A 15,742-nucleotide genomic window follows, 5' to 3' on the forward strand; every position below is an offset into this window, starting at 1 on the left:
GGGCTGTGGGTATATTAGGTCATACAGGGTTTTTTGTTGTGGCGGCGAATGCTTGTCAGCCCCCTTGACTCAAGACGACAGCAGAGAGAAAGACACATTGCAGCTCACGGTTTCTTACAGAGAATTATCATTCAAGCAGAATAAATGTTTCCCAATCCTATTATTCCCTGTTCATCAAAAGAGTCGAGTATAGCAGTTGCCAGAGCTGCACTGGATTGAAGCGAGATGGGGGGTTAATGTCATGGAATGATTTGCATATTACCGCTTTTCTTCTTTACAGCGTTCGTTGGGGCTGGGAAACAATACGTCAACATGTGCGACTATGACACTGGACGACTATGTGGGCTCAGACATGTTGAAAATTCGATCGTAAACAATCAAAACCCGGTGCGAAGAGCAAGTCTAAATGTTATGTGTAATTAAGTCATAAAAGAGGCTTTTAGTCACGAGCCTTTCACCACAATCTATTTTTATTCCCTCGATCCATAAAGTGCGATTTAAAGACCTCATCAAACTGCGGTTCGCTCAATGCCCGAAACGCAGACGCCTACATACTAACACAGCGTACATGTCTGAACGCACACACATGCTGTGTGAAACTGACACGCAGAGAGAAGGTAAGGGGTGAACAAATCCATTGCAAATACTCCTGTGTGTTTGCTGCGGGTGGAAAAGGAGTGCTATATTTAGCCGTGAATTAAAGTCAAAAGCCAGTGGAGTCTTTCATACGGGAGACTAATCTGCAACATGAGACAAGGATTATGAAATCAAAGAGAAATCCACCCAGGTGTCTTTAACAATGATTCGCACGGGAAAGAAAGAAATTCAAATGATAATGAAAATGATCAAAATAAAAGGTGTCTAAAAATGATTTACACCAAAAGTATTTTAAAGAAAGAAAGAAAGAAAGAAAGAAAGAAAGAAAGAAAGAAAGAAAGAAAGAAAGAAAGAAAGAAAGAAAGAAAGAAAGAAAGAAAGAAAGAAAAAGAAAGAAAGAAAGAAAGAAAGAAAGAAAGAAAGAAAGAAAGAAAGAAAGAAAGAAAGAAAGAAAGAAAGAAAGAAAGAAAAAGATTAATACAAATAATCAAAATAAAAGGTCTTACAATGACTTACACCCAAAGCAATTTAAAGAAAGAAAGAAATTTGTAAAATTATTATTATTAATAGTTAATTAAAATAAAAATTATTTTAAATAAATAAATAAAGGGTGAATAAAACGATGATTAAAAAGAAACTAACAAACAAATAAAATGATTAATAAAAATGATCAAAATAAAAGGTGTCTACAATGATTTACAACGAAAGCAATTTAAACAAACAAACAAAATGATTAATACAAATGATTAAAAACAAAAGGTGCCTTACAATGATTTACACCAAAAGAAAGAAAGAAAGACAAAATTATGAATAAACATGATCAAAATAAAAGATGTCTAACAATGATTTACACTAAAGGCTATTTAAAAAGAAAAGATAGAAAGAATAAAAGAAGCTAAATCCACTAAAATATTCTTAATAGTCAGTATTATTCTGAAGAAATGACATGCAACTTTCCCCTTTCCATAAAAAACATGCAAGCCTTGAAAAATCTTGTGTGAATCAAGTCTAGCTTCAAAATGACAGTGTTGCATGAGCATGATCATACAGTAAGAGTGTGCTCAATGACCAGGCTTTCCTGCTGCATGATAGACAGCACTGCCGCTTTCCCATTGGCCTGCTCTGGCAGGCGGGAAAGTCTAAGAAAAAGGGAATTCTTGTGGCTTGGCATGGTCCGCTCGAGGGGCGTGACCTGTGCTGTTTACAGGGCCCACACTGAGAAACAGCATCTCCAAGGAGCCACCTAACTCAGCCTTCTTGTTTTCGTCTTCTACATGTCTGGTTTCTAGTTCATCAGCGTTTCAAAGAGGAGGGCAAAGAAAACAAGCGCTCACGGGATAACTTTGAAAACACACGATGGGTGGATCTTTACATTCTTCCCATATGAATCAGTCATACCTTACACTTGAAGAGATGACATTGTTTTGCTGCGTGAGATGCTTTGAATGTGGAGCAGCGCTTTGAGGTGTTTTTAAAGTGTAACGATAACACAAAATCATTCAAAAGTGCCCTGGATTTACAGTTTATTGTGTTGATATTATAATGTAAAAGTCAATAATAAATGTACAGATTATTTAGTGTTCTTAGGCACAGTGTTTTAAATCAATTTCAGGTCGGATGTTTCCATAGACTGCAGCTACATATGCAGGCACGCACTAGATTTTGGAACAGAGCCGTTACGAGGCCGTTCAATTTCAACAAATCTGATTTTCAAATCTGCTCGTACTGTATTCGAGCCAAATGAGGGGATCGCAAAAGTTAAGTATAATTCAACCCAACTGACAAAACTACGAACAAAATTCATTCCCCAAACCCTCCTACATCCCCCCTCAATCCACAAAATGCATAATATAAAATCGTATTGGTTTAATGCCTGAAGTAAATTAATAACTGATGCTGTTGGGGTTTTATAAAAGCACTCCAGAGACAGAGCGGCTAGCACCAGGCCAAGAGCAGAACGCTTAAGGTTAAAAAGCCTATTTAAATTTCAGAGTGTTTTGCTTCATTCCTTTTTACACACTACTCCGTGAAGTCATGCCACGGAGGGCGAGTTACGGGAGCGGGTTATTCCGAGCGCTCTGCCTGAAAACATAAAGCAGGTAATGAAACCGCTGAACAAACTTGGTGCTCTTGTGCAGAAAGGTGTTGTAAGTGTTTACCGCCGCAAAACAAGACGCTTAAGACATAAAAACTAACCACAGACCCTAACCACATTACAAGAAGATAAATACTGTATCTTTCTCTGTTTGTAGGAGCAAACCTCCCATTTATTTTTTGTGTGTGTGCTTTCCAAACATTTGGAATAAGGTATTAAGAGATTGACAATTAACTCCATATTCACATAATGCCAACCGAACAGAACAAAACCCTCGCATGGGGTTGCTCTAATGTAGCCTCCATGTAAACAAAGGCATCAAATGTCAGTCCTATTATGTCGTGCATGTATGTAGTCATGCCAGGATAACTATAACATAAAATTGGCATGTAGGCCTGTGGTGTCAGCTGCTATATGAGACCCTTGTGGAGTTGGAGATTGATGCTACCTTGTTAGTCACAGTGTTGATTGCCAGGGTTGGAGAGGCACTTCCAGAGATGATGCAGTCCATTCCCAAGTTATCCGACTCCAGGCTGTACGGCGTGGATGCCTGCAGAAAAACAAGAAGGCACGTTCAGCCACCACGCAGAATCGAGATGATAAACAATCTGAAGTGACTTTGATTTCGACATATTCAAATGGATTTGATGTTACTTTGCCGCATGAAATTCAAAGCGAGCGCATGTTTAAGAGCAACGGCGGCGAGCGTTTATCAACAACAAAGGAGCAACACCTTTTATTTAGGTCAAAATTAGAGGCAGCCTGGGAAGAGATGAGCGGGAGCGAGGAACGGCTCCCCTGTACTCTCTCTGCACTTGCCTGGGTGAAGATAACTTCGCACGCCTGCCTCCCAAAACTGCTTATTGTAAGAGGATTGCCTGGCAACAATGCGATTTTAATTTGTGATAAACATAAATGAGATTTTGCTAAGTCACAATTTTTAATGTCAAAGAATTTCTAAAGAGACAGCAGGATGAGAGAAGATGAGAGGAAGAGAGAGAGAGCGAGCTAGTGTCTAATGCAATGTGCTCTAATAGCGAGCTTACGCACGTCGCAAAGACAGTTCGCTCTTATTTCTCATGCAGCAGGATCAGGTTGGGAGTGAATGGGTCTAATTGGAGGTTTTTGATATGAGTGAAGTAAGTGTCAGTGTGAAAAACGTTTGTGTGTAGCCCGAGGGCGAGAGCTGTGTGCCGAGACAATGAGCCTCTCGCTGGAGTGTTGCAATTATAAATAACACCGGTCTAACTGCCTGACCATACACAAAACGCACAACATCAACACAAATCACAAGCATCATGGTGGGGACAGATCCCATTTCCCATATCGCAGGTATTTTTAATTTAGCATCGCGATGCTACCGTAGCACCGGTACATTGTGCAACCCTAATAAATATATATGTTCCCTGGAAATCAAACCCACAACCTTTACGCAATGCTCTACAAATTGAGCTACTTGTGTTCCTCACAAACCCTTTCTTTGTTCATATGGCCTCCTGTCATATCTTCACGTCTTTATATATGGTTGCACATCTGCAATCTCTTCCCCCTGGTATGACTATAGGTGAATCTTATCGGTTGGTCTGCCTCCGACCCACAACACACGGATGGACAAAATGATGCAAGCTGCCTCTGAGCCAGGTCAACCTCAGAGGCTGGCGTCGAGCGCAGCCGTGTTGTATATTCCGGTGAGCGCTGCTCATAAATAATGGAAGGCAAAAGCTCTGGCTGAAAATAACCAGTGCAGAGGTTCGGCATTAATTGATGCTTGCTGCTAAAAAAAATGACTGCAGTACACAATGTACGTAAAGGCTGCCTGGGGCACAGTTTATTAATAAGCTGGACCCCCCTACAATATAAACCCAGGAACACCGTGAGAGACGGTAATATATAAAGATATGAGCGTGCAATCATTAAACCTGCACGTGTGAGGCGGTAAAGCGCCGACTCAGACGCGGAACAAAGCCGGTGATCTCGGCTCAGGAAATATAACATCCAGTATCATTCCTTTTCGATCACCACAATAAGTCTGTGTTTTCACATATTTCCGGCCTCGTGAAGCAACAACGAGAGCATCTTTCTCTCCCATAATCTAGTGCTTCTCACAAATTTCTGCTTTACAGTGGGGATCCATAACTGATCCAGACTAAATACTAGACAAAACAATACTATCTTTGGTAAATTATGTTTTTAATTCAATCGCATTGCAACAAAATTTTCCCTTTAAATGTTTATTTTTAATTACATATTGTCACATAATATTCCAATCGGTATGATAATCGCTCCGCTAAAAGAGAGACTGACCACTAAACTTGACTGATTCAAACCATTTACTCAACAGACTGTGCATCTGCTTGCACAATTCTCAATGAAAACCAGCACTTAAGAGCCATTTGTTTGCAAATCGAACTGGCCACACTTTTTGTTTTTGTGTGCAACCACTGAATGCAACACAACAGAAACGTGTAGTCTATTTAATGCTTTCTGATATTTCGAATAAACCGGAAAACAAGTAAAAATATACACAGATTGAGCAATGAGAAAACACAAGTTAACGGCAACCTATATGCTTTAACCAACCCCAGCGTCAAGTGAAGTGATGGAGGGTATGAGTGACATTGAGTTGAACTGAACGAGTGAAACACATACTGTGTTGAGTTCTTTGATCACTCCCGGACTCTGAGTAATGAGCTCGCTTCGGCCAAAGAAAGTGTGAACGCCTGAAAACTGACCACCAGGGGGTCTGCGAGCGCACACACAAAACACACTCACCCGCTCTCCAGACCGTGGCCTCTTCTTGGGCCGTGTGGGCAGCGTGTCCTCCTTTGGATTTGTGTCAATTGCCCAATACGAACCCTAGAAAGGGGAGAAAAAGCAAAATAGTGCATTTATTAAAGTCCATACAATAAAACATTATATATGCATGTATATAAAAAGACACAACTGTTGTTATAAACTCCAAAAATGTACAAAACACAGCTCAGAAAGCCACATAACTGGCAATTTCATAAGATTTTAGATAACATTCTCTAAAAAAACCTTTTGTAATCAGACACTGCGCCGCTATTAGTGCATTCGCCATCAAACACGCAGCACTTTTAGTTCATCAAAGTTTCACACAGATCGCGTCTGTATGCTCGTCACGTCATTCGGAGCTTTCCTGAACTATATGTTGAGATGCGAAGAAGTTGGGTCTTTCGCTACCCCCATTTCTTTCTCTTGCTCTCTCTCGCTTTGCAATTCTCCCGAGCCTTGGCAGAGGCAGGTAAAATGTTAACCCCCTCCTGAAGCCCCTCTTCCTCAGCCGCTGGTTTATCGATTGCTCCTGTTCAGGGCTGGACACAGAGGTGTTGGATTTCTGGTCAGGTCTGCTCTCTGATAATCAGGCAGAAAATAGCACACCTTGGTTTGGGGCTGACGGTATCCAGGCACCCAAGACCCTGGCTGAATTATTTATCTTTGCATTCTTCCTGTTTAATTTATTTTTCAATAGTGCTGCTCTTCCCAGAAGCTGAAGGCAACTCTGGCTCCCAAGTTAGCCAAAAAAAAAAAGAAATTAACCCCCAGGCTTGGGCTTGATTTTAAAATATATTTTTTCTAACGGATAAGATCTCGATTGTCCTGAGAGGATGCGATCAGGACCTTTAAAATTACTTGCGCACATCTCGCGAACGCACCTAAGCAAGAGGAATACTTGAAATCACCAAAGGAATCGTCTAGACCGCACGCAGCACGTTCAGCCTCCAAATACATTGATGAAATGATGTAAATCTCTGCATTTAAACAGCAATACAGCAAAGGTTATAAGCCACTGCAATAACCAAACATCCAATGTCTTTCACACCTAAACTAGGTTTTTCTCAGCTTCCCAACCTTAAGAAAAGTTCTCATTCTCTCATTTTTAACACACGGTTGTTACAGCAATTCGTTTTTAAAGTGTAAAAATAATCCAACCAATCACAGAGTTTATTTCATTAACATTTCTTGCTTTAAAATGCCACTTTTTAACTTTGGGAGTAGCACACTAAACCTGTCCTGATGAAAAGATGGGGAATCATTAACATTAATCAATTGCTAAACTAATCAATTAGCCATTCAGGTTATATGATTTATGAATGTTGATCACTTTGGAGCAGTCAACCGCACTCGTCATTAGCGCCATTAATTAATCCCTACAACTTTTAACAGGGGTCTGCAGGCTCATCTTAAAGGGCACAGGACAATTGTGAAAGCTATTAATCCTACGTCTGTCAAACCTACAATAATTTCCCGTTTTAGCTATATCTGATTGGAACCGGATCAACACACCAGGCAACAATCAAACCAGATGACGTGAATGAATTAAAGCCATCTCACACGACTTGCATCAACGCTCCTCAATACTCTGAACTCTATGAGAGGAATCAAGCTATAACATTGCACGCAGGTTAACCGCAGCAACATGACGCATCAAAGTTCAAACAATTTCAATTTTTGACCCTGTTGAGCTGATCTTCTAATGTGCAGCCAGTGATGACCAAACAATGATTAAACATTACATGGAATAGAGCGTATCTATAACCTGTGTCCAAGGCATATCATAAAAATTGGAGAAAAATGATCATACTACTTGTATATACATCAAGTACATTTTCACATAGGCTTACTTTATAAATATTACAATTTTTTTCCATGACACTGGGAGGTGCAAGGACACCTTGATGCAAGTCATTCATGTTGGCTGTAAGACAACCATCTCTTTATAAATTCTATTGTATCATGAGTATAATTATATACAGCCGCGGAAAAAATTAAGAGACCGCTCCAAATTTTTATATAATCAGAAATTCTAGATGTATTGTGGCCATTCCAGTCCAGTGTCTGTTGAATTTAAGCAAAATCAAACCTCTGGAGTGGCAAAGTCATCCAACAGCAATGTATGAAACACTGACAGAATGACAAGACACACAAAAACAGTGATAAAAATAGAGATCATGATACAAAAAAAATATTTTTTAACTTTTCCTAAATACATGTACAAATATTACGGTTGTGTTGTTTAAAAGTGAATATGAACTTGTTTTCCTTCGCAGTATTTGAGGTCTGAACAGAGCATCTTTTCTGTTATTTGTCCTGTTTCTCCAGTTTTCATTTTCTGCAAATAAATGGGCAATTCCGTGAAAATGTCAACCTTACAATGTTTTTACTATACTAACGGCACATATATTAACATTTGGTGGTTTAAATACCCACGTGATGTCTCCAAGTTTTTTGTTTTATTTTTAGTGCATGATTTTGCATAATCAGCTAAGTGCCATTTTCGGGGTTGTCACATCCATAACGGTACATATTCCTCAGAAATGGGCACATGAAAATTAACTATATTATGTTCTATAAAGAGTCATCTATATTATGTAGTAAGAGTACCAATTTTACGTTCTATAAAGAGTCATCTCTTCTCCATTTGTTGGGTATAATTACTTCAGGTTTGCACATATTAATTCACAGAAATCCTACAAAGTTTGTCGTCTGCCCAAAACAGTGTCCCATCACATCCATAACGTATGCTTATTTCCCTTTTTAAAACTGAAAATTTATAAATAAACTGATTTTTTTCTGATGTTTAAACTCTATCAACAAGGGTTTAGCAAAACATAAACTAATGGTTCAGTACATGGGTAACAAACACATTCTCTGATTGTTTTTATGTCACGTCCATAACGCTGGAATTGCCCATATGCAAATAACTTTTTTATTTGAAATCTGGGAAAAAAAATGTTGGCACCTCACAGAATGAAATAAAAACGATAATTTTACTTCAACACATACTGTACTTATAAAGAGTAAATTCAGAAAAACTGAAAATAATTTTGAAATGGTCTCTTATTTTTTTCCGCAGCTGTATGTTACAGGTGCTTTCAGAAAATAAATGAAGATCTCCAACAAATCATTTCACAGACACAAAAACAATGCATTTTAGCATCACAAAAGACTAATTTACAGCGGAAAAATCACACTGTACACCGTGGTGTTCTGTATTCTAATTTGAAAAATGACGCTGCCGTAATTGACGCAGTAACAATGAAAGACAGCTTAAGGTGACTGAGAGACTGGCAGACGTCATTTAAATGAAATTTACCTGCAAACTACTTCAAAACTGTCACTGGAAAAAACTGGTAGCGTTCCTTTTAATTAGCTCAAAAATCTTGAAAACGTGAAAGCCCTTGGGAAGGGAGTATCTGTAGGCTGCAACACAATCCCTTGAGAGGTAGCAACATTTCAAGAAATGTATGTAAGGAGAGTAGATTAATTGAAAATATATGACAATGTAATAAGGTTACAATAATGTCAGGGCTGATATCTTGTTTAGATTATGAACTCTGCTGAACCCAACGTTTTAAAGCTGTAAACGTAACAGGCAGAAAATGAAAATACTCCTTCGCATAACATGTTTCCAAAAAAATGAGAGAAATAAGTGGTGCTTGCCTGTGAAAAGCTGTTAAGGCAATGCTTGACCCAAGCCGAAAGAGCCTACATACGTGTACAATCTTCATTTCCCTTGATATAGCTCAGGTCACTCCTTCAATATAAATCTAATGGATTTTTAATCACACGGCAGATGAAAATCATCTGACTGATTGCCAAGAAAAGCACAATGCGCACATCTCAAACTGCAGAATTCAATGCATCATTCAAGGCCACTGTGTGGTGCAGGGCATGTATATTCAAAAATGTACCATCTTTTAATATATATTTTTTAAATTATATTTTCAATCAATTATTTAGTTACAGCGTTAAAGTAAAAACACCAAATATCATTATATAACACAAAATAAACTGTATGCGCTGCTCGAACATGAGAGCAATGTTGCGAACACGACAACCATCATTCTAAAAGAAACATTTATGACCGGGCTTACAGTGTGGTCTCTAAACTGGATATAAGACACACTGCCCCAGTCAGACCTCCCTGACCAGAACCTCCATGAGTCCACTCAAAGGTGAGCGTGATTGCATCTTGCTCGGAGCTGTTGGGGCACAAACGTAAGGTGAACAATCTCTCTGAGAAACATGCCTCAGTTCCTATCTCCCGCAAACAGCAGAGTCCATATTCCCGCCACATTACAATATTGATGGAACATATCAAGAGAGCCCCGCGCAGCTTTGAAGTTCCTCTTCCAGGGGGAGGGCTGCGTGGAAAAAGGCAAATTCCAAATTGAACATTAGAGATGCGAGCATGTTGGCCGTGCATTCGCAACAGAATCCATCCTGCGATAGATTATTTTGTATTTAGTGGAGCAGATCCCAGGAGTGTCAATATCAGAGGATTACAGCAAAACATGAAATTAGCATTCAGTCCCATTCCCCTGCATGCCTCTGCTCTTTATGTCACACTGCGTGAGTGTGTGTGTGTGTTTGCATGTGTGAACGCACTCGCACAAGATGGCTGAGGATACAAAGAAAGAAGGAAGTGTTCTGTGGTGGTGGTGCTATATGGAAAAGAAAGTTAACCGAGGGCCTGATGGTACAGAAAGCTGATGGTGCATTGATTTATCATTTGTATTGTGTATATTTCAGAATAAAAAATGTATACGGTCTTTGTTCTCCAGCCTTCTGGTTTAAACTTGGCCAGACTGGGATGTTTTTTCTTTGCAGAAGGTGCAGGCCCGTCCGTTTTGTTGTGAAGAACCGTTGGTGGATGCCTGCGAGCTGCATGCCGACTGAGGGGAAGCAGGTGGTGGTCTTCCCCTCTTGCGTGGTAAGTGCCGGGCTGAAGAGCCTTCTCCTCCACCCGAGAGAGCTCCGGAGAGCACTTTTAATACGTTAGCGCAAGTGCTCGCTCTCATCTATTTTCACAAGGATGCGCATGCATTTTTTAACGGCCGAATCTGCCAACTCGGTCTGCTAGCAGCTTTTTGTATTTAGCCGATGTACAAAACGAGCATTTCTGAATAAAACAGCACTACATGAGGAGGAAACAGAGATGGGAAAACTTACCTTTCCTGGGTCATCTTTGGAGCGAGGCACTTTGAGAAAACACTTGTTCAACGAGAGATTGTGCCGTATTGAGTTCTGCAGGAGGAAAGAGAGACAGAGATACGTTTAGGTTGCTTAGAAGTTAATGAGACTCCAGGAATCACAACTATCTTATATTACACAACAACACAGCACAGGAGCACCTAAAAACCTCATTTACATGGAGCCTATACTGTGCTGTCAGACAGTGGCGTAGCAATAGTGAGCGTGTGGAGTCCCTGCAAATAACAGAATATGAATAAAACACCGGGGTGTTATAGCACAGATCCTGCGTCATCTTTCCGTCGCTATGCAAAGCAACCAGGCCGGAGAAATATATTAAAGAGATTCATCTTGCTGAAGACGACAGCCACAAAAAGCAGGAAGATGAGGACCACCAAAATATTGAGATTCCTAAACTCAATAATAAAAATCCCTGACTCGACAATTGTTAACTATGGAGCGCTTTTTCATAACTTGGGTGATTCCTAGAAATGTCTGAATGCAAATTTGCAGTGATTTTGTTTTCAAATACAAACACATCAGCCAAAAGACAGAGCTCAAACGCCAACGATGTCCTGATGAAAAAAATCTAGTTTAACAACAGTAACTGATCCTCAGGGGGAAATTAATTATGCAAATGATTTTTTAACGTACACAATTCTTTAATGAGCTAAGGTAATTTTTCAACATGTGAGGCATGAAGCACAAAAAGCTGGCTTAAACGGAGATCGTGCCTTTATACTCGCTGTGTTCCAGCTGGAGTTCAGCCAGCCTCTTGGCTTAAGGTGCAATAAACGCACCGGTTTTTAAATCATTTGAAAAAAATGGAATTGACAGATGGCCACGATACAATAGCTCTGGGATCCTTGTGTGAGCTGCTGCGATGCGGCATGAGACAGAGCTGACGGTGGGAGGTGACCGCGTCAAACGTACGTCACGGGAATGTCACAATCTATGTTAATATGTGATGAATTTGTGTGTAAAAGATCTAGCGCACAACATCCAATGAGGCCGGTGATGGGTCATTTCCTGTGGGCGGTACGAGGTTGATTGCAGGTGCGTGTTGGATGTTAAACAGCAGACCCTGGGGAACAGGAGGTCAAGGTAAGGGAGTCTCCAACTACGTTAGCAGTAACTGGAGCCATTAGCGCCAATAAAGGTGAGATCTGGCGGACAGCTTAACCCATATTGCAGGGAAAACCCTGTCAGTGCACGCAGCTTTATGCTTTTATAGAGGTTTACAGAGCACAGCTGATAATTCACGAACAGAAAGGTGGGACAGAACAGTTAACTTGACCCAGAGATGAACCCTACGGCCTCCACATCTATCCACAGACTCTAATCTTGAAGGGCATTAAAACTTTAGCAGTCACAGCGGCTCTGTACAATGCAACACACAGGGAGCCGATGGTTTGGTCTCGCCCTGGAAAAGTACAATCACAATGAAAACCACTTAAAAAATGTGTATGCTTGACTGCTTTATAAATCTGGGTACTGAGTATCTGTTCATTTCAGTAATATTAATAAACAAAATGCAAATAACTTAATAACTTAAGCCAATTAAAAAATGACCAGGGCTGTAATAGGAAAGATGTTTATGACATCACTTGACCATGAACACTTTAAATCAAGCTAGGTGACGATGTAATCGAACATGCACGTGAAAGAGAAACTCTCGTTCTCTAGCTGTCAGTCTCTCCCTTTTGTCTGTCACTGTCCTATCACAACCCCCCCCCCTCTGCTGGGGGCCGCAGGGTTCAGGGCTGGCTCAGCAGGGTTCCTGCAGACAGACACAGCTAATAAGCACTACCGCACCAGTCCAGTCTGTCTCCAGCTCTCTATCAGGGGAACTAACCAGGAGAGCCGCAGGGCCAGCTGCCATTCTGACACACTGAGTCCGAGTGTGTCTGTGAGCGAGAAAAGAGAATGACCGAGAGAAAGTAAGGATGTGACAGCTTGTGTGTGTATAAACAGACACTGGATGGATCAAACGAATCCTGTGTAGTCGAGTCGAGCCTACCAAACCCAAATCGCATTATAAACATTGGCAAGACATATAATTGCAACATGAAAAGTAATATGAAATCGAATCTGACCGAGTTTAAATACATATTCCATGTCTTATCCTGCACGTTTTTCCAAAGAGGGGAAAAGTTTGCCTTTAGAGATTTTCATTAAAGTGTAATAACTTGCACTGCCTCTGAAATGAATTTCTTGTTCTGCTGATATCTCATAGCCCGTATGCGTTATTGGTTAATGTTAACCAAAGTAATGGTATTGGAATATGGAATTATGATGGCTATGAAAAAGAAACATAACCAATGGGATGCTCTCGAGAGGGAGGCAGCAGTCTTTCTACAATCCTCCACAATCCCAACAAACTCACAATCAGGTCTAGCTCTGTTCTGGTATGGCTACTTTTCACAACCCAATCACTTCTGGTAGATAACATCCTCAAATCAGCTATTTAAGTGATGCCTGTTAGTAGCGATACACACACACACAATCTGAATATTATGCTTAACGGCATAGTTCAAAACACAAGTGATGAGGAGTGATGAAGAGGAGGAAAGCAATAGGGGTGAGAACGTTAAGAGGGTCAGACACAGAGCTCTGTGGGAGCGCTCGTCCATTACCGCTTTGTAGAGGTACCACAATGTACCTCGAATCCACAGCAGGAGCACTTCTTTCATAACCCCCTGTAGAAACACGCTCTCTGACAGTCGGAGCACCCATCCGCCCACTCAGCCCGCTCTCTCGCCCACCTCTATGCATACAACAGGCGGGCAAAATTGGGTCAGGCTGACCTCCTCGTCCCGAGTATCAAGTGCTCAGCGTGAGTCAAAGGGACAGGCCGTGTCGCAGCGGAGTTCTTCATCAAGAATGTTCCGCGGTACCCCGCCTGCTCAACACAGGGAGCCCAGGTTACGGCACAACCATCCCATCACTGCCAACAAATCCATCCTGACATCTTCACTGGGGGGTTGACTTCAACTGATGATGATTTGATTAAAGCCTGAGCCGCATTCTAACATTTGAATGTCTTAATGTAAACAGTCTCAATCTGACAAAACAAAAAGAACATCTCATTGGCGCCTGACTATTATTAACAGCTTTAAATAAATACAGTAGAAAAATTCAACATTGTAACATTTGTGCGGTTCCTGTAGACTGCACAGTTCCCTTGTAATTGAGTTCCTAAAAGAAGTACTAAATAACATGAGCTGTTTTTTTTCTCCAAATGGAGTGTTTCATAAAAAAGTTGGAGGAAGGAGAAGAAAATGTGAGCTGTTCAAGTCACATCCACTTGAGGGGTGTTGTGGGTGGTTGTTAGCGCTTTTCTATGTGGTTAGTAAGAGTGTGCTGACTAGTTGCGAGCACAACAGCCCAACTCCAAGTCCAATATTTGTAATATTAGTCATAATAGCTAATGATAGTCCTGGTCCAGACACCAGAATATAGAAATGCTATTGGTTGAGTTATGTGTCAAAATGTTACACTTTATTTTTTTTGGAGGATCTATTGACAGAAATGCAATATAACAACCATAACTATGTCTTCAGAGGTGTAGACCTTACATAATGAGGCGTTATGTTTTTATTACCATAGAATGAGTTATTTCTGTCTACGTACACCACCGGTCCCTTTGCATGGAGATTGACATGATGTTTCTACAGTAGCCCTAAACGGACAAACTGCTCTACAGAGCACGTTTCGTAAATACGTTATCTCCTTCGACAAAGCATTAAAAACGTGACTACATCTTAGTTCTGTGTCAGCCACCGTAGTGCTTCGAAAGGGAAGGGTGAGCGGTGGAGTGAGCCTTTGGTTGCAATTCGCAATCTCACCGCTAGATGCCGCTAAATTTAAACCACTGGACCTTGAAAGAGATTACCCAAAAATAAAAATCTGTCATCATTTATTCACCCTCATGTCATTCAAAACCTGTACATGACTGTTTCATCTTTGGAACACAAAAGAAGATATTTTGAGAAATGTCTCAGTGGTTTTGTGTCCATGGAAGTCAATGGGGTCCAATGATCTCCTTTTCTGTTCTGCAGAAGAAAGTCAGTCATACAGGTTTGGACTGACATGAGGGTGAAAATTATAAAAGATTTTTCATTTTTTGGTAAACTATCCCTTTTAAGCTGAAAGCTTTGTTAGAATGCTAATGCTACACGCAATAGTACTAGCGATGCTTGCCCCAGCAAGTTTTTCTTTTTTTTAAGAACCACAACTACAAAGTAATCTCTCATCAGATCAATACTCCTGCTTGGGGTTACTAAAACAACCAAACTGTGGAAGCTCAAGCTAATTTAAAAGGAAAAACTTTAATTTTAGCTAACAGAGTTATGCATTGAAAAGCACCAATAAGGCTAAATTGTCTGTCTCCTTAAATTAGACTGTGAAATGTTGCAGGGTCCTTTGATTGACAGAATACCGCTCAAGCGCAACGCATCTAGTATTCTGTAGTAAACCATACCCATGACCCTTTATTTCTTACAGTAAAATCCTTGTTAAATTAACACGAAGGCACAAAGCAAAGAACAACAATTAGCACATTCAGAGTCTATTGAAACATGCCTGCCAAAGTAACCGCATCAACAACAGCATTAACATTTCATCAACAACTTTTTACTGGAGACTAAATCTAGCATCTCCTCAGTGTCTTAAGACACAGAACAACCAACTGCAATGTGACTGTATGACTTCAGCATGAACTGCTAATTTGAGGGCATGTGCCCAGCCAGCAGACAAAATCATTTTCAGCACAAAGCCGCTATTATTTATTATGCAAGAGGTGTGGAAAATAAGAGGGCGGCTGATGGCGAGAGAAGCACAACACTCAGTCTCAGGTACTGAACAGAATGAAGGCCTCTCTGCCATGAAACACATTCTGGAATTCCCAGCATTCCTCCTTACAGACTGTGTCATTTTTGCTGTGTGGTATGAGTGGGGTCAGGTACATCATATTTTATATCCTCTCTCACCCAAGCATTGAATATCTCTGACAAATGGGCTCTTCCGCAAGCCGCGTTGGGTTCACTCACC

At 40.5% G+C, this 15,742-nt stretch overlaps 1 protein-coding gene across 2 annotated transcripts in view; it reads right to left on the bottom strand.

Moving 5' to 3' along the window:
• The window catches only part of foxj3 (forkhead box J3), a 77,997-nt gene that overhangs the window by 13,812 nt on the left and 48,443 nt on the right, over positions 1–15,742 (bottom strand). For both annotated transcript variants that reach the window (XM_057361987.1, XM_057361986.1), the window contains exons 3-5: positions 10,670–10,744; positions 5,465–5,548; positions 3,141–3,242 (exon numbers count right to left, since the gene is read on the bottom strand). In XM_057361987.1, the coding sequence (XP_057217970.1) occupies positions 3,141–3,242; positions 5,465–5,548; positions 10,670–10,744 (261 nt within the window). The remainder of the gene's footprint in view (positions 1–3,140; positions 3,243–5,464; positions 5,549–10,669; positions 10,745–15,742) is intronic.

Source organism: Triplophysa rosa, linkage group LG20 (assembly GCF_024868665.1).
Source record: "Triplophysa rosa linkage group LG20, Trosa_1v2, whole genome shotgun sequence".
Taxonomy (NCBI): Eukaryota; Metazoa; Chordata; class Actinopteri; order Cypriniformes; family Nemacheilidae; genus Triplophysa; species Triplophysa rosa.